This window comes from Colletotrichum chrysophilum, assembly GCF_026319265.1.
Source record: "Colletotrichum chrysophilum strain AFK26 chromosome Unknown scaffold_99, whole genome shotgun sequence".
NCBI lineage: Eukaryota > Fungi > Ascomycota > Sordariomycetes > Glomerellales > Glomerellaceae > Colletotrichum > Colletotrichum chrysophilum.
Window position 1 is genome coordinate 143,442 of NW_026517386.1, and position 23,517 is coordinate 166,958.

The following is a 23,517-nucleotide window of genomic DNA, read 5'->3' on the forward strand; positions in this document are numbered from 1 at the left end:
GACGCTTCTTCTGTCTGCACAAAATTGCTGTGAAGCGAGTCCTCGCGCGCCCGCCTCACGCCTTTTTCGTCTCTTTGGATGATTCTCGGAGACTCGCGTCCGCATCAGTTGCCCCTCATCTGAGGACCTTAAAAGGTGCGTCACAAAGGCTTTCCACTTGGACAATCTGTTTGCTGATGAATTGACAACAGACTCACTCCGTCTCCCCTTCTGCTGGGCCACCACCACATCATTCTTACATCAATCCCAATCACCCTGAAGCATGGCCGACACAAGCGCAAGCAGCTCTGCTGATGCCGAAAGGCGCAAACGCCGACGAATCACCTCCAACTTGCCAAACAAGGTCCAGATCACGACATCAAAATGGCTGCATAACAATCGATTGTACTCTGTTCAGCCAGCCAGACAACAGGGCGAGAAGGTTGAGGCTCTTCACAACCTAGACGAGGTCGTGGTTTTACAGGTTCTCAACAGAGGGTGCCGACGATATGTTGCTTCTCTTGAAGGAACACAAAACTCGCCATGTCACACTACACACGCGTACTACGTCGGTATTGAAGGCACGGAGTTTTGCCCAGTATTTCTTTGCCGTGGCAGATTCAGAGACACGAGCAACTCTTTCAGCAAGTCAGAATATGCACTCGGACGGTCGAAGAAGGCAGGGTCCTTTGTGGTTCCGCCTTGCGACGTGGCCGCAAATGAGGTTTTTCAAGGAGCACATGTATGGCGTCTCAAATACTTGGACTCGAGACGTCTCCCAGACCGAATATTCGGAGTACAAACTTCAGCAATCCGACAACGTTGAAAAAGGACGAGCCTGTTCTGTTTTAATCGATGATTACAATGAGCGTCCCAGCTATACTTCGCTACCAAACACCCGCCCTCAGAACTGGCAGGGCTTTCGCATGATGATGCCCAAAATTGCCGGCAAGTCAATTTCCGATGCTCTCGGTAACGAAGTTGCTTCTTTCTTGGCCAAGTACGCCAGAGACGTGGTGGATCTGTCATTCGCTATATCAATGGCCATCGTGTGGTGTCGTCTGGCGTCGACACCAAGATACCAACCCGAACGGTGCACAGTGGACAGCAATGGAGAAGGTAGAAGGCCGGTCCCAAGACCAACTCTTGCTGTATTCCTTCTTTACGCTCCCCATTTCTTTCGTTTTCACGAGGAACATGGTCCTGCAGCTTGTGTCCATATCTTCAGGTACACACACAGCTTGTACGCGGCAGATGCGGACCACGACGAAGACGCCTTCTACATTGCAAAGACCGATATCAATCAGAGCAAAATTCTCCAAATTGTCCGTGACTTACATCTGCAAGAGGAAGACTGGTTGGAGATTGTTCCTCCCTCATTCGAGGGATCTCTTCTGACCATGCCAAATCACTACGGCCATATCGCACCAAGATCCGAAGAAACGAAGGCTTCCCTTATGCTTCCGGACGTCTACACACTCGGTCTTCCCGACTACCGAAACAACAAGATGAAAGGACATGGGCTTGTGACGCGAAATATTCTTGCCCACAAAAGATGGGTGCCTTCCCATGTTCTATCCGACGGTGCCGTGACCAAGAAATACAAGGGTCGAAAGTACTTGAAAATGTCTGCCTTGAGGCGCTACAGCGATGACAAATGTCCACAACTCTGGATTTCACCAAAACTTACAGTTCAAATGCCCTGGTTTGATGTCGATCCACCCAAATATAGCGTCCTGCCGCAACCTCAACCCCTTCGCGGAGCGGGACCTGAACCATCTGGACAAACCCAGCAGCCACCGTCGACCATGATACCAAAAGAGCCTATTGCGGAGTTCTCACAGAAGCTCGTCGTTCAGTTCCGAGTCGCCCAGAACAAGGGACTCATCAGCCCAAATGTGTGTCTAGGTGACAGCGGTTTGGTCTGGGAAGGTATGCAGGAGGAGATCAAGTGTGCCAGAGGTTTGCACTCTGACATCAGCATTGATCAGATGGTTGCCGCCGACGCTGCTGTGCAGGCCAACCTTCTGACCGAAAAGGACAAAAGTCTTTTGCATCGCCTTCTTGCCGATCTGGAAGGTGATAGCGGCGTTCCACGTTGCCTCCGCCCTTTCAAAAACGCGATTGACCCCTTTGAGGAGGCTCCCACCAAGACGAGCATTGCGGCCCTGATCCAAGAGATGGGTCAATCAGCGGAGACCGCCATGAACAGGATCACAGAATTCGGCAACGGCGACCAGCAAGGAGAACCCGCTTTCGTTAAACACATCATGAAGCCCTGTTGCATGCTCTTGGACATCGACTACCCTGGCACCCCGGTCGAAGGTCACCGTGCCATAGTCCAGTCCGACTTGGATGTGGGGATGGACGTTAGTGCCATCATGTACCTCAGAATGCTTCCAGGCACCGGTGACCTCCGAGACGCTGTTCAGAAGCTGAAAGGTTCGAACAGATTCAAGTCCACCTGGAGATTTCTCCTTTTCAAAGACAGGTTGTCTGGCATTGAATTTGATGAAGGACGGAAGCACTTGTGGCAGAAGGTATTTGGAGAGCCATTCGAGAGAGTTTGATTGTCGCAAGAATTAGCGCAGGTTGACGGAGGGTATCAAATTGCGGAGGATGACGTTGTTGAACCACTGGGTTGAGCTGGCAACTTGTTCGATAGGCATCATTATTGCAAGCATGGAAATGTACTGTAATTTAAGAAAACTCATTCATCACTCTCGGATCCCATTTTCAAACCCCACGGGAGGTGCTTTAAACATAATGCTGGGACTTTGCCAGACACGTATAGTCTTGATGCTTTTCTCGGTGTCACGAACAATGACGAAAAAGACGGCTGAAAGGGTGCATGAGAGCACCATTCGAGAAACGATGTGATGAAAATTGTGATGACAGATATAATGCCAACAGCTCTCCTGCACCATGTCACCAGGGAGAAGAATTTGCCAGAAGAGAGGCCACCTTGGAAGACTTTTCAGCTTCGGGAAGACGGCCCGTCTACCCCAGGAAACATTTGAGTTGTCATCAAACCTTCAACTGCAAGACAGCCACTCCTGTTTGACGGAGACACCCACAAATGCGGACGGATAACGGCAACGAACCGTCAGCTCAAGGCTGGGAAGTGCCGTCTGCGCATCGTGATTGGCCTGATCGGAAACGCCCCGCGGCATCTGATGTCGCGAAAACTCAAGTCTCAGCATGGACGTGCTCGAATCGGAACAAGCTTGAATTTTGACGCAAACCTGGATCATCTGTCACGTTCGTCTGAGCGTCGTGTCAATTCTGCCCGCCGGTACTTAAGGGCGTGTCCCCACAGATCTGGCCTTGACACATGCCGTCGATCACATTGATCTTAGTCTCTCGAGATCGTCCGAAGCCGAATACGAGATTCGACAAGCACGCTAAATGAGTACTTGTTTCTGCCGGCCCAGAACGACGCAAGTGATTCATGCCTCGAACCGGTATCCAGAAGGTGAAAACGGGTTGCATAACATGCAAGTAAGTCGCCGTCGTACTCGGCACCGCATCCTAGGACAACGTCTAAACTCTATCTTATCAGAATACGGAGAATAAAATGCGACGAGAGCCGCCCTTTCTGTAACCGGTGCTTGACGACAGGGCGGAAATGTGACGGCTACATGTCGCCTCCCAAGGGGACGTACTCTTGGGATGAGCTCCTACAAGGGAACATCTCGGATGTTGCCTTGGGACAGTCGGCACTGACAAATGGTACGACGGCCGAGAAACGTGCCATATCGTTCTTTCAACGTGTAGCCGCACCGGCCCTTGGAGGGTCACTGAATAAGCCCTTCTGGATCACCATCGTTCCCCAGGTTGCGAACCAAGAACCCGTGGCGAAGCATGCCATGATGGCCGTTAGCTCATTATACGAGACCTTTACCAAGCGCTCTCGCCTCGACATTGCCTGTGGCGCAGATGATCAGAGTAGCGCATTCGCTGTGTGGCATTACAACGAGGCTATAAGACTGTTACGAACAACGACAGACCGGGCTTTGATACTGTTCGTCTGTGTCCTGTTCATCTGCGTCGAGCTGCTCCGGAAGAACTCCAAAGATGCAGTTGAACATTGCCGACATGGGATAAATATCCTCAACGAAGTTCGCAGCGAATCGGATTTCATAAAGAACCACGTCCAGCCGGCAATACGGAATTTGAGCATTGTCCCATATCTATACGGCGCCGATCCTCATTCCTTCCCAACCCTAGGCAAGCCCGCGCCGGCCACGAAATACAATTTTCGCAACATCTCAGAAGCACATCAATCGCTGGTCTGTGTCCTGGTACGGGTTGTACGATTCGCGCGGTGTTTGACTGAACCACGTCTGGAGCCCGGGCGAAACGGTCCCGATCCAGGAACAGAGTGGACCCAGCAGGACATTGTAGAGGATATGGACGCTTGGTTAGAAGGGCTTCGTCACTTCACGGGATACATCTATGTCCCGGCAGGCCACGAAGAGAGGGATATCTGCAGGTTATTGGAGATGCGGTGGACGGTTGGCAAGGTCATGTTGCTAACTTCTCGGTCCAATAACGAACGCGCTTATGATGAACACATCGATAAGTTCCGAACGATAGTCAAACTTGCGGTCCCCGCGGCGGCGGCAGCAACAGCCTCATCTGGAAAGCGAAAACCGGGATACGGTACCGAGAGACACCCCCTTGAACTGGGGTTTACTTCCTTGCTCGCTTTTGTGGTCATGAAGTGTCGCATCTTCGAGCTGAGGTTGGCGGCATGGAAGCTCATGAACAAACTGCATCGTCCCAACGATAACATATGGAGCGAGGATGTGACCATTGTGCTGGGAAGAAGAATCATGGAGTTGGAACACCACGTCAACTTGGATGACATGAAGCTCGATGACGATGATGATATTAGTGAAATGGGGGAGGGCGATCCCGCATTAGTTCAGAAAGAACGCATTGTGAACTTCAGCGCCAACTTTGCGAATACCGAATTCACCAAGCGAAACGTGCGATTCAACTTTCTTTTAAAAGAAGGCCAGAGTAAAGAGTACGTCGTGGAGGATGATTGGATTTCGGTCAAGTCGCGACCGAAGACGCAACTTCTGGAGGAAGAGTCAGAGTGGACTTGGAAGGGACATTGTTGATTGCTTACGCCGCATGGGCAGAGGACTAGTTACAGTCGGCCTTATGGCTCTTTTTTTCCCATCACTATCATTCTTGTTGTTGATACTACTAGCATATCAACTGCTTTAGTTGGGCTGAACATCCGCTCAGCATCCGCCCGGACTGCGGAACTTTTGTTGATATCCGTATTCCTGTCGTCCTATCAACATCACTGCTCACAGCGCTAGTTTTATGATACCCTCGAATATGAAACTGTGAAATCAATGTGAAGGGAATGCTTCTTTGGCGATGATATGACCCTCTTCGTTTTCGGGCATCATTCCACCAGCACTCGTGACGGACGCGTTTAAGCCTGCCTTGTCGGAACCGCGGCGTCTCTAAGGCATTATCATATCACTCAAACTCCTTGTACGGCTAAGGAGAGGTTTGCCGTGATCTTTTCTTCCTCTTCTTTTTTCTATGCGTTTCTATCTTCTTCATTTTCTTACGTTTTTCTATCTCTCCTCCTATCTCTCCTTTTTCTTTTCTTCCCCTTTTCCTGCCTTGTCCAGCCATTCAACTACTCCCAACATTAGCTGGACACTTCGGTTGTGAGATCCATTGTATGTCCTGCATCGTCGTATGGAACCTCGCTAGAAAGCATCATCTTTTCGAACCGCCGGACTAAGCTCTGGCCTCGCGCAGCCTCGATGTCGGTCAAAGCTAGATCGAGGTCAATGACCCAGGTTGCTTCAGTATTTCCATTCAACCTTAATCGAGCCTCTTCGTGTGGCATCTCCAGTCGTTTTAACTCGACCAATACGCGATTCGCTTCTGCTGACTTCAAAGTTCCGTTTTGAAGCGCCATACCCACCACCGCCCGGGAGATTGCACCGGATGTAGAGAACGACACGCAAAGATCGGTAAGTCCTGCTAGACATAGGTCCAAATAGAAACGCCATCCTCTTCCAGGTCGCTCATGTTGAACATTTGACTGGGTCGCCTCTTGCATCATGGCGTTTGCCACGTATATCACGGCAGTTTGCCATAAGCCCGAGAACCTGGCTTTCTTGTAGCGAAGCCGGAATAGGAGACAAAGTCGTTTGAGTTGATTTACTGAAGCAGCATATACCGCTTTGGGGGTAGCGTGTTGGCTAGAAAACAAATTGAGTCGAAGATTGCAAGTGGGCGGTGTCAAGAATGGTCGGAAAAGGTCCGTCACAATCGCGTGGAAGTAGATGCTAGATTTTTCAGTAAGTGATTAACTGGTGTTGGCTGGTCAGACCTACTGCATCATCATAACGTCGTGGTTGCTGTCCTGATTCCTCACAAGATTAGGAGGCAAGTTGTTGGCCCATTGAAGAAGTCTGAGATAGATACCCTCCGCAAAGTCCAGCTGGCGTTGTCCTTTTGGTCCTTGATTTTTCGTGCCATAATAACTACACAGCATATCTTGGCAGACGGTCCATAAAATACTGGAGGCGTCGAATACCTCTAGCGGGTGGGCGGCGTTTTTGGGTATGCCCTCGAGCGGTCCATCCGCGAGAAGTGCCAGTGGTTTTGGAAGCAAGGGAGGCGTTCCAATTTCGCATGTGTGATAATGTAAAGACAACAGCCTATTCAGATCCGTTATTGTCAGCAAATGGTTCATAATGACCAGGTGCAGGACTGGGGCTTACTAACGAGACCCAGTTGAATACCCCCCAAGCCGTGTATGATGCGGCCCGCGTCCAAATATCATGGCCTTGCAACCATTGCATGGCCGAATCCTTCTCTTCCTTGACGTCGAACAACCCCATTGACCTTCCAAGCTCAACGCCCCTTCGCGTGAACTCAAGACTCAAATTGTTCTTTCCGTATGTGACGGCGCTAATACCGAGTAGCTGCAACCCGGAAATTGTTGTCAATGTGTTCTGTGATTGTTGGCTGGTGAGGTCTTTTTGGGCTTGTATGAAGAGTCTGAGAGACCACTCTGCTGGGTCGGGGCTGATGGGCGTGTAGGATTTCTAGCCGATGTGAGTATTTGACCAGAATCTGTATCTAGGAATACAGACTAGATACTCACGCATGCCCAACAAAGCAAGGAGTTGACGAGGAAAGACGAACAAAAGTGAGTCCTCTTTCCCACAAGATCATCCAGAAACAGATCCTGGTCGAAAAGTGGAAAGACAGGATGATCAACTTCGAAATAATGAGATAACACGCGAACTGCGAGATCGTTTGGTATTGAGACTGCTGTCCAGAAAGAAATATCGACACCTCCAAGCCGCTCATCAAACAATGGTTCCGATATATACTCGTCGCCAAACTCTGTGGGGGCTGAGTCCGGAGTAAACATCTCCTCTCCTGAGACGCTGCTTTCGCTATCCCTGATCAGAGGATACTGCCTAGCCGGTGATCTATGGTAGGATTATTAGCGCGTCTTTGCCCACAAAGCTGTGCTATCGAATTACGGATGAAGGCTTGACAACAAGAGGACGAGACGCCTGATTGTGCCGGGTGGTCAAAATCACTAAATTGGAGACCACTTACATCTCCTGCCTTCCAAACTGTCGCACAGCCAACGGTCTGAGCAAGTTTCCTAGCGCCGGAGTGAAAGAAATCGGGGATAATGCTGGATATGCAACGTTATGCTGCATCGACAACTCAGACTCAAGAATGTTTGGCGTCGGCGGAAGCATGCCTCTCAGCAATTGCACCTCGGACGGTGGCGCGATCGGAGATGGCGTGTTTCCAGCCCCTTGCCGTAGCTTCTGTAGCAACTCCAATGCCTCGCCGTATGGCATTGTCTTCAATGATTCGAGTACATCATTGACAGAGCCGTGCTGCGGAACCTCTTCACCCTCGGCCACGGTCACGGTGTGACGGATGCTGTACGTGTATGCGCAGACTTCGCGCCGCGTGACGCACATGAGGCATCTCGGAAGGGCACCATCGCACTAGCCGTGATGTCAGCGACTTGTATCGCAGGGCTGATAGAGTGAGAGCTCACCTTGATCTTCCGCCTTCGACAGGGATCGCACGCGCTGGGGGTTTTGCGCGGGCGTGCCGAACGTCGGGCGACCCGGTTCGCATTCAGGGGGCCGGCCGCGGCGTCCTCGGGCGTCCTCGGGCGGGGGCGTATCTGCCGGAGCGGCTTCATCGTCACGGGTGGCGATGATGGAGGCGGACTGTCAATCGAATCATCCGGACTGGTGGAGCGTCGGGGAGGTTGCGAAGACTCGGACCGGGGGGGTTGAGATGGTTAGGTGGCAGATAAGGGTACCTTGCCAATTGGGGCTTCCAGCCATTGCGGCACCTTGCTGACATCACTGAATTTGGTGGACCTGCGGCTATTCGAGCGCCAGTTATAGGCCTCGCGGAGTGATCTCCGGCAGGCGGCGGCTAGCTTTATTTGATCTTGCATGGCGTCAATATGGAGAAACAGTGGGGGAGGCCGCAAGGAGTTGTGACTAAATGGTCCTCAACATTCCGACGGAGTCCAGATTCCTTGGCATGTACTTCGTGGCTACTATTGAACATGAGGCTGGGAAAGGAAAAAGAAATATCCTGTGATCTGTTGGCGGCTGTGGCGCTCGCTAGAGCCGAAAACACATCAGCCGATTATTCTCTTGTTTTGGGCTTCCTAGTCGGGGTCCGTCGACGGCGCCGGAGAGTCGGAATCTTCTCGGATTACAAGCAATCCAAGCTTGAATTTGTTTGTCGGTCGAAACCGCGAAGTCTTCCATCCAAATTCATCATCCAATGATCCCGTTTCTCATGTCTCATGGATCGGCGATTTGTCGAAGACTAGGGGAGCAACCTTTCCGAACGTCTCAGATATCACGCGGATGTACATTCCTAGGAGCCGGAAACAGTAACTTAACAGACTCGAGTTGAACCCGTCTATTTGAACGAGTGTTTGAGCGGATACCCCTGGCTAGCGGCGCACCACATTGACCACATCATTCCCTCAGTTCTATTGTGCCTAACGTACGTAATTATCATCTTCCGCAGCGTCATTGTTCGTCTAAATGGCAAAACCTATCTGAAGACCATGGCCATGCAAATATCGAAGGGTACTGTCTTTGAATCTAGAACAGTATCAATTGATGACCTTACAATTCTGGAACCTCTTCTCGGCAGCATTATGTATAGCACGGAGGCCTACATACCTCGTCGTCAGGCCTTTCTGACCTGGAAGGCCTGCGAAACTCGTCCCGTCTCGACCCCCATAGTGTTGAGTCTCTTTAAGATGATGAAAAGCCGCCAGCTGTTGCCGCATCTCCTCCGTACCAATGTGTAGCTGCTCAAGGATCTCGGTAACAACTGCGTAGAGGATTTCTAAGCTACCGTCCTCAATCTTGACCGCAACGCCAACAGCTCCCTCAGCTCCAAGTTGCTTGGTGTACTCTGACTCCCGAATTCCAACACCATAACAGCCATCTGCACCCACCTTACCAATGAGGGCTCCCGCAAAGGCTTCCATCAACAGCGTGCAGAAGCGTCCTTCACCGCCGACCATCTCGGGATGATTGGCCATTGCGTCGAAAATGCGAGCCATATGCCTTGTTCGCTGAGAAGGAGATGATTCGTCGTCGCCAATTGCGTCAGCAGCTGCCGCGAACCTCGCATACATGCGTCCCATGGAACTAAGCGACAATCCAGGTGCAGGGAGATTGCAGCCATCAATGCCCCATTTAACGTCCTGTTCCGAAAGGCCACTTAGTTCCTCCACGACTTCCTTCACCTTGAGTTGAATTGGGTGCTGAGGAAGATGGTAATCGGCAAACTCGGCTCCTAGAGCAAGACCACCGCCTAGCATGGCAGCATGCTTTCCAGAGCAGTTGTTGTAAACCCCCGTCGGCTCAAAGTCGACCTTGATCCAATTGCGGTTGACATTTGGGCAGATTGAAGGGTGACCACCGCAACGCAGGTCGGATTCGGAAGCCCCGACTTTCTCTAGCATAGATCTGGCTCTGCCAATGTGCCTGTCCTCACTGTTGTGAGAAGCGCACATTAAGGCAATATCGGCCTTGTCGAAACCGAATTTTGAAAAGCCGGGCGTTTCCAGTACAGCAAGTGCTTGAGCTGGCTTTGCTGCGGATCGAGCCAGAGTCAATCGAGATGGGTTGCCAACAGCGTAGATAAGCTTGCCATCGGCGTCGACCACTGCGACATGGACACCGTGTCGGTTCTCGACGATACCGCCTCGATCAGTGACGACAAAGTCCTCCAGCTGCGTAGTTCGCGTCATTTTGAGAAGCTTGATCGAAATTCGAGACGGAGCAGGTGCTGCGATGCGCGAAATGTGAGTGTCCTTGACGAAGAGATCAATTGGCTTGTGACAGGAAACATACATGAGTCGTCGGACGTAGGCGCTTTGCCGAGAAAACGGGATGTGAAACGAAGTCCAGTGTCCGAGGCCCATATGCCGTCCCGGCCGGTGATTTTAAAGACTGTGGTACCGGCCCGGACTCTTCGCGGTCCGGAGTTGCTGATGCGCAGGCGCAGATAGAGTCCACTCTACGGGGCTCTTCCGATGAAAGGGCGCGGTGTGACATGTTCAGTGCCGCTCGCTGCGGAGCAAGGTTCATGGTAGCCTGCATAAGCTTACACATCTCTTCCATGGGGCTTGCGCCAATGATACGGACAGCAGATTGAAGAGTCATGAATGACTCTACCCCGAAAGTAACTCGCGATGATCTTAAAAAAAGGGCGCGACCAATCAATAATTATTAGCTGCATATCCTGACGTCAATGAATTAAGAGCCACAGAGGCGCTGCTAAGTTGGCAAATACCCTTCGACGCATCTGCGTCCTGCTGGCTTCGATTCATTTTGAGTCGTAGTTGTCAACAAGCCTAATTTTGTATCGCTGGTTCAGTTTGTACTGGCTAACAACGGCAATCCATAGGTTTCTTTTGAATAGGACAATAGTAACTCCTAAGACATTTCCCCCCCGTGGACACGTTAGGTAGCTGATAGCAGACACATGAGAACTCGAATCATCCGTACATTAGCTTGTGATTCATAGCAAGTCTAAGCAATATTCTTGTTTGGCTGTCAATGATGCTCCGCGGTCTGTGAGTACGCATACTTCCATTCGTTGAATATGATTTCCGGGAACTTTCCCTCGCCAGTCATGTTTCCTATCATGCCACTGTGTTTACCGAAGACTTAATGTTGACGAATCTCAGGCTATCCCTCCCCGAAACTTCAATCGCTTTTTATTGAATCAACGCAAGCTAGGGCGATGAAATTGGCGTTGAAGAGAGTGACCAAATGCCGGCAAAGCCCTTCCTGGGGACGTTTTTCCAACATCTTTGCAGGCGAAAGTTCTCCAGGCGGGATATCCCCATTGCAGTTCGGAATGTGCACTTTTGATGCAATACGATAGACCAAGAAGCCCAAGAGAACAGCACGGTGTATTTCAACTAGCACCCACAGTGGCCGAATGCGGAATCGTCGAGGCTGGAGCAGGGCAGAGACTCTTTTGCAAGCTAGAGTGTGGACTGCTAAGAAGACAAACGTCTTTGCATCTTCCACTGGAATATTTTTTGACATGTTTGGTTACCTTCCCTTTTCGGGGCAAACATCCAACATGCGATCCCGGATGCAGTTCCGGCAAGGGCTTCCCACGTGCGAAAATTGCGAAAACCTCGGATCCCGTCCCGTGTGTGTCACGATGTTTTTATGTGGTAAGTAGGTCTAATACTTATTAGACCTCATAACTCCCAGCGCCCAGTTCCACTGAAACGACCTGCAGATAAGCCGCTAAGATAGGTATGGTGCGGTGTGTTCTGCGCGCCCTTGGGGTCTTGGATCCAACCGGTCTAACGTCAGAACCCCGCAAGCGGGGCCGACGTCGGATTGGGGGGCACACTGTTGCTTTAGTCATGGAAAACTCAAAACTCCTTTTAATGAGCTGGGGACATCATGAAGTTGGTGCATTTTTCCTTTTGTTTCGTTGATCCCGTTCTCTACAGTCGAGGCATCTTCTCAGTGTAAGAAAGATGTCTGTCGAGTTGCAACCAACGCCTGACGCGCGCTCAATGCGCTCTGCGCCGCCTACCGATGATGAAGAGGGCAACAACTTGATCCAGACTCTCCCGCCGAGTGACAAGGGCGCGGAGGCATGGAAATTCCTCTTTGCGAGTTTCATTGTCGAGGCAGTTCTCTGGGGTACTGTCACTCAAGCCCAAATGTCAACCGGCTTTTGACTAACATTGACAGGTTTCCCCCTGACGTTTGGTGTCTTCCAAGACTACTATTATTCCCATCCCAATTTCGAAGGCAACCCAAACATCGCTGTCATTGGCACGGTGTCAACAAGTATCTACTTCCTCGGAGCACCAATTGCTGTGCCCTTGGTTGGCCGCTTCCACGCCTGGCAAAGACACATGGTTGTTGTCGGCTGGGCTATTTGCGTTGCATCCCTTGTTGGGGCGTCCTTCTGCGACTCAGTCGTCGGTCTCATCGCTACACAGGGCGTCATGTACGGTGTCGGCTTTCTGCTGCTGTATTTCCCCGTTCTGCGTATGCTCAACGAGTGGTTCGTGGCCCGCCGCGGCTTTGCCTATGGCGTCCTCTTTGCCGGCGCCGGATGCAGTGGTGTCGGTCTGCCGTTCTTGCTTGAGGTGCTCTTGTCCAAGTATGGCTTCCGCACCACTTTGAGATCGGTCGCCGTTGCGGTGTTCATCTTGGTGCTCCCAGTCCTGCCGATGATCAAGGGACGCCTTCCGCCCTCGCACCACGGTGCTCTGCGCATGTTCGACGTGAGCTCTTTCAAGCAGCCTCTTTTCTACTGTTTTGCTCTCTCGAACTTGTTTCAGGGGTTTGCCTACTACATCCCCTCACTGTATCTCCCCTCATACGCTTCTGCTATTGGGCTGTCCGGAACGATGGGCGCTTTGCTTCTGGCTGTTTACAACTTGGCAACCGTTTTCGGACAGGTCGGATTCGGCTGGTTGTCGGACAGGACGCCTAACATCCTCATTCTCATTTTCATCTCTTCGTTCGTATCGTCGGTTTCAGCGTTCATCATTTGGGGATTTGCTCACTCCTTGGAGCTTCTCGTGGTGTTCGCGCTCATCTTCGGCATGTTCGCCGGCGGTTTCCCCGTCTTCTGGGCCAAGTTTGGCGCCATCCTTTCCGACGATCCAGCACCTGTATTCAGCATGATGGCGTTCACAAAGGGCATCGGCAATCTTGCTACTGGTCCCATCACTGCTGGTCTCTTGACCAAGCCGGTCAGTTCGGGTTATGGAATGGGGCGATACGAATCGTTGGTTCTCTTCGTTGGCTCCTTCATGCTGTGCTCGTCTATGGGCATTCTCGGCTGGCCACTGAAGAAGGTCACTGTCCGCTCCTGAGACCGGAAAGTCAATGATGTAGTTTGGTTGAGGAACACATAAAAGTCACTCGTTCATGATAAATCTCGCGCGCTCGGGTTGTAAACTCATAGCCAATTACAAGAATAAGATGAATGCAACCCATTGTATCCAGCCTCGGCGAAAGCCGTATTTGATATGTGCTTTCCTTAGTCTGGACTTATACCCTATTCCGTAAAATACGAGTTGACATTAGAACCTTCGTGCATTGTCTTGGCCGCGGCTGGGTAGAAAGGTAGTTATATTGCCACACTGGAAACCTGACTCAGTCTCGAGTGTTTGACAAGGGACGTCTGAGCATATTCTCTACCTCAACCCAATCAAATTCCTTTACATCATCGGACTCGCCCCATCCAAGAATGTAGAGCAACCAGATAATATTTTTTAGGTGTGCGCCCTAGATAGGCCCAAGACCTCAAGGCCTTGGCTTCTCTCGAACCCGCAACTAGCCTAAGGCCCCGACGAGCAAACGTCGCGTGATTATTGTAGTGATCGGCAAACACCTAAATGAACCACCTGAGAATAGCTTTAATTACGACAATGCCAATCTTCAATTTCAACTCTATCTACGTTTATCAGGATATAAGAGAACCTGTTCACCTTCGTTCCCAGAGTGCCCCGTAAACACCGCGATAATACTCAATTACCTCATCCCAGTAGCATCATTCTCGACATAGCTTCTGTCAACATGAAGTTTGATCAAGCCATTGCCGCTTTTGTCTCTCTGCTTGCAGTCCCGACATTTGCCCAAATCACGCCAGTAACCTGTCAGAAGGAAACTGTGAGCTGTGTAAGTAAGCCAATACATTACGTTGGGCATTTCAACTGACCGTCAAACAGGCTGGCAATGAGGACTGCAACGCTAAAGGTTCGCCTGGTGGTTTTCCTTGCCCAGCAGGCTCTGGTCAGAATGATGCGGACTGCTGGATAGCTACAAGTGCAGGCGGCGACGCATCAAGCGTGAGCGTAAGTCGCAACTCTTTGTGGACAAAGTTATGTGCACCCCAACTAACATCTGACGTAGTGCTGGTGCTGCAGACCTCAGTCATGAGCCGTTATTTTCCTGGGATTTGGACATACTTCGACGCATTTGGACATGGATTGAAATACTCATAGTAGCACGTCAAGCAGATGCAAATGTAACTTTGAACATTATGAATTCTTCTAGCTTCTAGGGTATATCGAAGGATGCGATTAAAGGATTACGTGAACAGACTCGAGTACCTCGTCTGACTTCATTATAACTGAGATTGGCAACGTAGTACAACTTCGAAGTTGCGGCTACTTGGCCACCTCAGGCTCGGGGGTCGACCTGTTTGCAGAAGTAATGGTTTCTCCCAAAGGTCTCTTGAAGAAGACGTTTCTTTCCCAGCCATCGATCTCATCGACGACAGTCTCACGCACCAGCTCGTACTTGCCGATCTTCGGCAGGATCTTAGCCCATACAACCCAGTAAAGACCACCTGCAACAATGATGGCGATGCCGACGACACAGTGAAGGTAGTAGGGAAGGCTCTCGTAGACGTTCTGGCCCTCCTCGGGAGGAACGAAGGGAGCAATGACGAGGTAGACGTTGCTAAGCATGAAGAAGATGACGACGGGCAGACTGGCGCTGATGGGAGGGTTCCAGTTCCACTCCTTGCGGTTGAGGTAAAGGTAGGCCAGGCCTCCGGCGACAAAGACGTTGATGACAGCAAGAGGGTCTGTTGGGGTATTAGCGTGAGCTCTTGATAGAATACTGAAGTGATCAAGGCAAGAAACTTACAGCTGATGAGGTTAAGAATGAAGTTGTAGGCATCTCCAGGAGGAGGAGCGAGCATCGTGATGACGCAAATAAGCCAGTGCTCAAACAGACCAGCCAACGGAGCGTTCAGGGGCTTGTTGCTGGCAAAGAATCGAGAGAATGGAAGGATACCCTCGCGACCGAGTTCTTGAACTAGACGACCCTGGGAGAAGATAACGCTGAGAACGTTGCCGTAAGCAGACAGGGCGACGAACACCGAGAGAGCACGCTCTGCGGTGCCACCCATGACGTTGCGGAAGAGGGAGGCGGCGACCAGACGGCCACCCTCAAGAATCTCCTGCTTGGGAACAGCGGCGAAGTAGGCAATGTTGACGAGCATGTAAAGAATCGAGATGGTGATGATACCGGCAGGCGCGGCAATCTTGAGGGTGCGAACGGGGTTCTTGGTCTCGCTGAGGGCGTAGTTGGCGTTGCTGTACCCAATGTAACTCCAGATGACGTTGTACAACGCTGTCACAACTCCATAAGCGCTGCCAGTGGTGCCCTCGAAGGCATTGCGGAAGTTATGAGGCTTCTGGTCCTCGGGAAGCTTGACGTGGCCACCCAGGGCAATGAAACCACACAGAATGATGATCAGGATGATGATCAGCTTGATTGAACCAAGGAGGTTCTGCAGGCGCAGACCCCACTTGAGCGCAAGGCCGTGGATCAAGAAAGCGGATGTGATGCATGCCAGACCAATACCGCGCTGGTTCCACCTGTCAACCTCAACGTTGGCCGCGTGGAGGATGTACTCGCCGAAGACGACAGAGTTACCACTGGCCCAACCGAGGAGGATGACATATCCGGTGTACAGACCAGTGGTCAGGAACTTGGGGCGGCGGTAGACGTATTCGAGGTAGTTCTTCTCACCACCGTTCTTGGGGATAGCAGTTCCCCATTCAAGGTAAACGGCAGTTCCGGCGAGAGCGATAATCATACCAGCGACCCAGATGAAGAGCGACAAGCCGACACTGCCAGAAAGGCTGAGGATGGAACCGGGGGTAGCGAAGATACCGGTACCGACGACACGGTTGACGATCAGGAATATGGCGGTGGTGACTCCGATTTGTCGCTTGGCTTCACGCGCATGCTCGATTCGGCCTGTAGTTCAAGAGTCAGCAGCGTCCTAATGCGCCAAAAGCACCAGGTGAGGACGGCGACATACCAACTTCGCTGTCATAGGTGGGCGCAGCGGGGAGATCGCCATCTTTGTTGCCGCCCTCGGCGGAGGACGAGCCACCGCCATTGAACCTGTTCAAGAGCTTGGACATATTGGCGATTCTGATCTTGGCCGTCCTTGAGTACGCGAAAGACCAGAGACCCGAGGGTTGTTGATGCACTGGAGACAGGAGACGGAAGAAGATCCGAGCATCAGGGTCAGACTACAAGGCTGCCAGAAGGTTTTATGTCTGGACGTGACACCCGTGGGAGGGCCCCGCCAAGTGGATCACGTCTTAGAGACACCGAATTGGCGCCATGTGGCGAGAGGATATGTATGGCCGTCTGCAGTTCTTGGAGGGTGCATTGCAAGTTCGAGCCAAAATCTTCGAGGGTCCCAAGGATCTTTGCAGGGATCAAGGGGTGAGAGAAAGCGTTGCAGGCTCTCGAAAAGATCCGCAAACGAGAGGCTGCCCGCGTTGTTCCGAAAGTATGCGCGATTCTTTAGAGCCGCCTAGACCCAGAAATTGCAGCAACTGTCAAGACCCCCAAAGCACCCCACGCAAAGTCGAGCGCAGTCAGGGGAGTGACACCAGGGTGTCTTGTCCCAGTGGTCTGGTGCGAGAAGTTCTGTGTCATAGTTTCTGTTTGTGGTCCACAGCACCGATGACGCGATCAGAGGTGAAGATGTCGAAGTGGGAAAATTTTAGCTGGGACCCAATTAAATCCGGGGGGCGTTGGGGACAACCTGTGTGACTCCGGCGGGACACAACAACGACATTCCTCTTGCTGGTAAGATGTTACAGCCAAGAGTCAAGCATCAGCAGGCAGAACTTCCTATTCTTCGTGTTCTCGGTACGAAATACGCATGGTGAGACATGCCTCGCTTCCCAAGAATCACGTTCTTCTTGGTCCTACAGTTGACCCCCAAGATATTTTTACATGCCTTGCCTGACATGTCTCAATTGGTCGGGCGCAAGCTGCCAAGGCCATCAAAAGTTCGTTCACTCAGTCATCAATAGCTTCTCTTGGCCTCAAGAATGCCTAGCTGGCTTGGAGGAAACCTGGTGTGCAAGGTGAACGCACTCTTTCTAGGTTTGCACACCCACGATCGCTCGATCTGAAGCGTTTGCAGCTCGGCCTACGAGCTTTTTGTTATCCTTTCTCCATATCATCGCCTAAACATCAAACAATGATATCTCGTGAGGATTTCCAATGTCTTGAGTTAAGCTTTAGGACTTGAGTGGCGGGAAGTAATGGCTATCTCACCGCACCCTTATGGAGTCTACCTTGAGTGCTCCGGCAGTACAACGATACACAGAGATTTTGCTCTAGGATGACGTGACAAATAACACCCAGAACGCAGGCATCGGTCAGATGCCTCAAGGTCAATTGCATGGCCCACGGGATGTCACTGAGAACTTTGGCACACCACCATCGGCTGCAACCGAGTTCTAGGCTGCATTTTTCACCAGGAAGCTAATCCTCACCCCACGCCGACTTCAGGGGTAAAGGCTCTAAAGTCAGAATTTGCGGACTCACGGTTGATGATTCGACCCATCAGCATCCTACTGAGCACCAGCTGAAAAGTTGACCTAACATCGCCTCGAAGTTGTGTTGCGCGATTGACGGACGAATGGACGAGATGGGAAAGGCGATTACTCCCATTTCTCGGGTCCTTCCCGATGTGATATCTCGGCTTCATGAAGTCATAATAGCCAACATCGCGTGATAGCGCCAGTGAGCCGTCGACAAGCGCCCTCTCAGGCAGGCGTCAGGCGCTTTTAACCGAGACAAAAAGTCTCGCCCGACAACTTAAATAAAGTCAGTGGGGTTTGGAAACTCGCATGGATGACAAAGCTGCACTGCGTATCGCCTGCGATGACAGCTGTGGTCATTTGGATACCATGCCATTGAAGTGTCCCAATGAGTTAAGTGAGAATCACGCGTGAAACTGATAAAAACGATACTACAGCAGTTATAAGAAGATGTTTCAAGACCTATGGTCAATGCTGGTTGCTGAATCTCATGGATCAGTCTGAGAGCCGGCTGCGCTCGAGGATGAAGGGAACCCGATGCTGTATGATTCGTGCGGATCACGTCGCGCTTTCCCATTAAGAAGTCACGGTTCTCCCCTCAATAATGTGCAGATTTATGTAAAGGCACCTCATAATACGATGACGTCTAGGGCCCGCAAAATTGTCACTCCGGGGTTGACTTTCAGATAAGGGAGATTCGCATCTGTCGACCTCCTGTGTCAAGAATGCTGCTAACCAATGCCCCGGTTTCTCCCCAACCCTCCCACCAATCTGAACCACATCATCCGGTCAATTGGATAAAGTGCTGCATCGTTCCCTGTCTAGCGGCAGCGGGTCAAGGGTGCTGCAGCTTTATCGAAGTGAACCGTTACCGCGGACCGTGCCGCCACGAGGCGCTCCGATCTTTCGGAGGTCCCAACCGAGATAGATTGCCACGCGCGCCCTAAGGCGATCTCGCCCACCTGTGGAACGTTGAAGATCATTTATAGAATCTTCTTAACTACAATTGGTACTCTTTCGCGAATCGCAGTTCGTCCAACAGGTAGGAGGCAACAGAGGGCCGCTTTGTGACTGCAGATGCTGCCGTAGACGTCTCTCTCCGTAATGTAGAGAGGACAGAGACAGCATCGCATACATCGCCCCGTCGGTCGCACAGCGATACAAGAATCAACGACTACGGCATTTAATCACAGCCAGATCCTCGATTTCTGAAAATACGACGTTTCGCAGCGCCATGCCAACATGGAAAGATGCATATTCTCGTCCGGATGCAGAAGAGCATGCAAGGAAGAGTGGGTAATTGCGCTCCGGTTTTCGGAGACAGTCCGTTACCCCGGACTTCATTTCTTCCTAGCTGCGGAGAAGTTTCCGCCATCGCTCGCGGGATTCGAGTCACTAGACCGGGGTGAAACCTGCAAAGAAAAACTTCCGAGGAGCACGCCGTGAGTTGGGGTCGAAGAAGCCATTCTGATTCAGCTGCGATATCACCCACCCGCAATCTCATGGCCCAAAATGCGACATCACCCCAATCATGGTGACTCCGTGACACCACTGGAGGGCATTTCTGCCAACGACTCCGACATAGAGCGGGCTCAGGTAGCCGAGGTCAACAAAATCAACGATGACACCAAGGACAGGTTACCGCCACCGGTCGCAAGCGATGAAAAAGGAGTTCTCAACACCGTCGAATTACTCCTGAATGTTGATGCACTTGAGTCGACTTTCCGAATCTCAGATTACCTGCAGAATAATGGCATTGAAGGATTGCCGGCAGGTTCATATCCAACGGCGATAGACGCCAAATATCAGTCGCCATTCGCATGGACGCTTAAGAAGAAAACCACGGTACTGTTCGGAACATTCATTGCTTCTACGCTGGCAGCATATTCTGCAGGCGGATACGCCATGGCTTCAGAACCCTTGACCCAGAAATGGGACATCTCAAATACAGAGTTCAACGTGGGTATCACGCTTTTCGTCCTCGGGTTCGGTTTCGCACCAATGATCCTTGCCCTGATCAGCGAGATCTACGGTAGATACTGGGTTTTCGTTGGCTCAGGCGCGGTCTTCTTCTGCGGCACTCTGGGCTGTGCAATCACCGCATCTTTTCCAGGGATGCTCGTGTCACGGCTTATTGTTGGCAACGGCGCATCAGTCTTTGCTACCCTGACCGGAGGGGTTGTAGGCGATGTCTTTCACAAGGAAAATCGCAACACGCCGATGGCTCTGTACTCTCTGTCCATCATGATTGGAACTGGCCTCGGGCCCATGATGAGTGGAATCATCGTCGACCATCTTCACTGGAGATGGATCTTCTACGTGCAGATGATCACGGTCGGGACCACAACATTGGCTCTGTTCTTCTTCTTTGACGAGACAAGAAGCAACGTGGTATTGAGGAAGAAGTGCGTTGCCTTGAACAAGCACTTCGAGGATATCATTCTGCATCGCACAGCATCATCGACCACTGCAGATGGACCTATTCTCCAGTCAGAACTCCAGCCAAGCATGAATACTCCCGTTCGGGTTCAATTTCGGGAACATTTTGAGGGCCCGGAACTGGATTTAAGCATCATATGGCGGAGCTTCTCGTTTCCCCTCAAGCTGCTCTTCACGGAATCGGTTGTCTTCTGGTTCTCGGCCTGGGTCTCCTTCGCATGGGCAATTCTCTTCATGCAATTCAACAGCATCGGCCTCGCATTTCGGTCTACATATGACTTCAACAGCAGTCAGGTTGGTGGTGTTTACACCGCTGTCATCGTCGGGTCAATCTTGGGCGCAGTCATCACCATCTTTCAGGACCCAGTCTTCAGGAAGCTCATGCCTCGCCAGATGGCCACTCCTGAAGGCCGGTTGTATTCCGCCTGCATCGAATCCTTATTCCTTCCCATCGGACTATTCTGGTTCGGCTGGAGCACATCAAAAGATATCCACTGGATTGTCCCTGCTCTGGCAGTTTCTTCGGTGACGATTGGTATCTTCACGATCTATCTAGCAGTATTCAACTATCTCGCCGACATCTATCATCGTTACGCGTCATCGGCTCTTGCAGCCCAATCGATGTGTCGGAACCTGTTGGCTGGTGTATTCCCCCTATTCACGAACACCATGTTTCAGAAACTGGGCTTTGGGCCAGCTGGTAGCTTGCTGGGTGGGATTGGCCTGCTGTTGTCCCTCGTTCCGTGGTTGCTGTGCATCTGTGGGGAAAAGATCAGAGGTCGGAGCCCATTCGCTGGTCAACTCAAGTCTGCTTGAACACAGCATCCTTTCGTTCACGAAATTCACGAAACGAATGCAGAGCCTAGATCAAAGTAATAGCAAGATAATGGATATGACTTTTGTTATTTAGGCGCGTGCGTACCTGTCCCTGCTTTTTCTCCCAGTTCTGCTGTTTCCGCCGCCCCCGAAGCCTCTTTTTCGAGGCCTTACTTAGGGCAGTTTGCAACATTCGAAGATCCGGGTCCATTCCTTGTGCAGGCTTGTCCTGCCTTATTGGCACAGCTGCCAGAGGTGCAGAGTAACTTGACACCGCTTGCGTTCTCCTGGCACTCTCCCTTGGCGGTGCATTTGCCCTCTTGAGCCTACGGAGAAATTGCAAATTAGCTTCTGTTTTGGCCTGAGCCACATTAATGGTGCAGGTGACTTACCATGACCGTGGTCGCAAGACCAAAGATGGCGGCAACGAACAGCTTGTTGATCTGCATTGTGGTGCGTTCTTGTGTATTTGTAGAGAAGAGTTGAAAAGTGGAACTAATGTGATTGTTGTCGACCAAAGACTGCGCAGACGGTAGGCAAGATGCGACTATTTGTAGCATTCCCTTGGGCATAAAGTTGGGCCTATTTTTACCCACAATATAGCTGTGACGAAACCTCCCGGTTAAGGTTCAAAGATCGACAACACTCTTCATTCGCGTGTGGGCTATTCATGGTCCCGGCTTGTCGGCGGCCCCGAGACACCCGGCGAAGAATCCCTATAGGGCTCAATTCATAAAGAAGCTTGCCCATCACAAGACATCATTTGCGATACTGCTTGAGTTCGACAATTGTTCTCATGTGTTCGTTACAGCTGCAACGTTTCTACTCAGCCCGGTAAAAGTTTCCGGGTGAAGCAAACTGAAACCGGTCATGGCCGATCAGGCCAACCATGAACGCTCAAGAACAGCTTCTGGGACCCCAGTAACAGATCAGTCCAGAACCTTATTCAGTTGAGATGAAAGACATGCGTGTGAAGTCCGGAATTGAAACCGAGTGTGCACACGATGTGCATCGAAAGACTTCATCTGGACACATGCGATGCTATTGCATCTTTTGTTTGGAGTAACTTCATCGGAGACGGATGTTTCATGACACGCTCACTCTTGAATGAGCATCATTGGAGGGAGAAACGAAACGAACTTGCACCGTCGAGCCGGCGATGGCACATGATAGCAGCATCTCGGACGGTTGTTAGTCACGAGATGAGACGTTCTTCGGCAATTGTGAATTCGGAGGCCGCCAAGCTACATGATGGCAAGACTCCTCCAAGTTCAGAGGCCGCAGACTTCTGACGTATCATTACGCCCGTCTTCAGAAGCTGATTACTCATAACACCGTCCCTTATGTCGGCATGAGCAGCTTTCCTGACGGAAGGGCGGATTTATTAGTTTTGATGGCACAAATGCGCTGCGTGTTTGCCTTTTTCTCGGCTTGGTAGCGTGGGATACAAAGAAACTTTCACCCATCTTCTTGTCTGGACGCTACCATACCCTGTAAGCTGGACATTTCAACATGTAAAAGAGGCTGTATGATTATAAAGCATGAGAATGAGGAAAATATGAAAGTTGATTTATATGACGTACAGCTGCCCCGACACCTGAAAACAATGCCATTAATCACAATCAATACATTTGACATGGCCCGGACTGATTTTAGGTCGGAGGCCGATTAGATTTCGACTTTTGGGGGTTTTCCCCATTCTTTGCGATGCAACTGTCAACTATTATGTAGAGCCTAACCGCAACATAAGTAACAACCCAGGTGGTCAATCCACTGATTGTCACCTTGATAATGAAACGTGTCCAGAGTCCCAGACCACCCAATACGTCAAGGTTGGGTGCCATGTAGACAATCTTTTGCAAACCTACTTTTCAAAACTTTCTTCCCTACAACTACACGAAGTCTGGACTGATTCTCCTCATGTCGGATTTATGACCATCTTTCAACTCCCATATGAGCCCTTGAAATCATTGATAACCAATTTCGGGGTTTTCCTCTCTGTACTTGACGGCTTGACAACGGGTCAATATCGCCAGAGAAATGGATCAACTACCGGCAGAACTCATGGTCAAAATCGTCAATTATCTGGGCGTGCGCGGCGTGCTTGCGATTAGAAGAACATGCCGTGGTTTCTCTCAAATTCCAGTGGACGACATTTACAGACGAGCTGTTGAGGAGGATCTTGCAAAGGGTTGGTAGGAGCAATGTTGCAACTCGTACTTCCTTTCTCAAATGAGAATCCTCAGATGAGGAAGGAAGGTTTCTTGTTCATCTCAGCTGCATCTACATGTCCTTTTACCTTCGACCCTGATGTCCTATCCCTTGATATCCTATCCCTT

At 51.0% G+C, this 23,517-nt stretch overlaps 6 protein-coding genes across 6 annotated transcripts; 3 read left to right on the plus strand and 3 right to left on the minus strand.

The window, feature by feature from the left end:
* Nucleotides 1-1,787: 1,787 nt before the first annotated feature.
* On the plus strand, nt 1,788-2,549 carry COL26b_009875 (uncharacterized protein; the record flags this gene model as incomplete). Its single annotated transcript, XM_053182590.1, has 1 exon — nt 1,788-2,549. The coding sequence occupies one exon, from the start codon at nt 1,788-1,790 to the stop codon at nt 2,547-2,549; it is 762 nt and encodes a 253-aa protein (XP_053033496.1).
* Nucleotides 2,550-9,154: 6,605 nt separating this feature from the next.
* Nucleotides 9,155-10,306, minus strand: COL26b_009876 (uncharacterized protein; the record flags this gene model as incomplete). The annotated part of the gene is made up of 1 exon (XM_053182591.1): nt 9,155-10,306. One exon carries the CDS (start codon nt 10,304-10,306, stop codon nt 9,155-9,157), a length of 1,152 nt encoding a protein of 383 aa, XP_053033497.1.
* A 1,758-nt stretch (nt 10,307-12,064) lies between these two features.
* Nucleotides 12,065-13,423, plus strand: COL26b_009877 (uncharacterized protein; the record flags this gene model as incomplete). The annotated part of the gene is made up of 2 exons (XM_053182592.1): nt 12,065-12,233; nt 12,285-13,423. The coding sequence occupies 2 exons, from the start codon at nt 12,065-12,067 to the stop codon at nt 13,421-13,423; spliced, it is 1,308 nt and encodes a 435-aa protein (XP_053033498.1).
* Nucleotides 13,424-14,722: 1,299 nt separating this feature from the next.
* Nucleotides 14,723-16,498, minus strand: COL26b_009878 (uncharacterized protein; the record flags this gene model as incomplete). Its single annotated transcript, XM_053182593.1, has 3 exons — nt 14,723-15,144; nt 15,207-16,328; nt 16,393-16,498. 3 exons carry the CDS (start codon nt 16,496-16,498, stop codon nt 14,723-14,725), a joined length of 1,650 nt encoding a protein of 549 aa, XP_053033499.1.
* Nucleotides 16,499-19,435: 2,937 nt separating this feature from the next.
* On the plus strand, nt 19,436-21,178 carry COL26b_009879 (uncharacterized protein; the record flags this gene model as incomplete). The annotated part of the gene is made up of 1 exon (XM_053182594.1): nt 19,436-21,178. The coding sequence occupies one exon, from the start codon at nt 19,436-19,438 to the stop codon at nt 21,176-21,178; it is 1,743 nt and encodes a 580-aa protein (XP_053033500.1).
* Nucleotides 21,179-21,348: 170 nt separating this feature from the next.
* Nucleotides 21,349-21,627, minus strand: COL26b_009880 (uncharacterized protein; the record flags this gene model as incomplete). Its single annotated transcript, XM_053182595.1, has 2 exons — nt 21,349-21,504; nt 21,571-21,627. 2 exons carry the CDS (start codon nt 21,625-21,627, stop codon nt 21,349-21,351), a joined length of 213 nt encoding a protein of 70 aa, XP_053033501.1.
* Between the last annotated feature and the right edge of the window lie 1,890 nt (nt 21,628-23,517).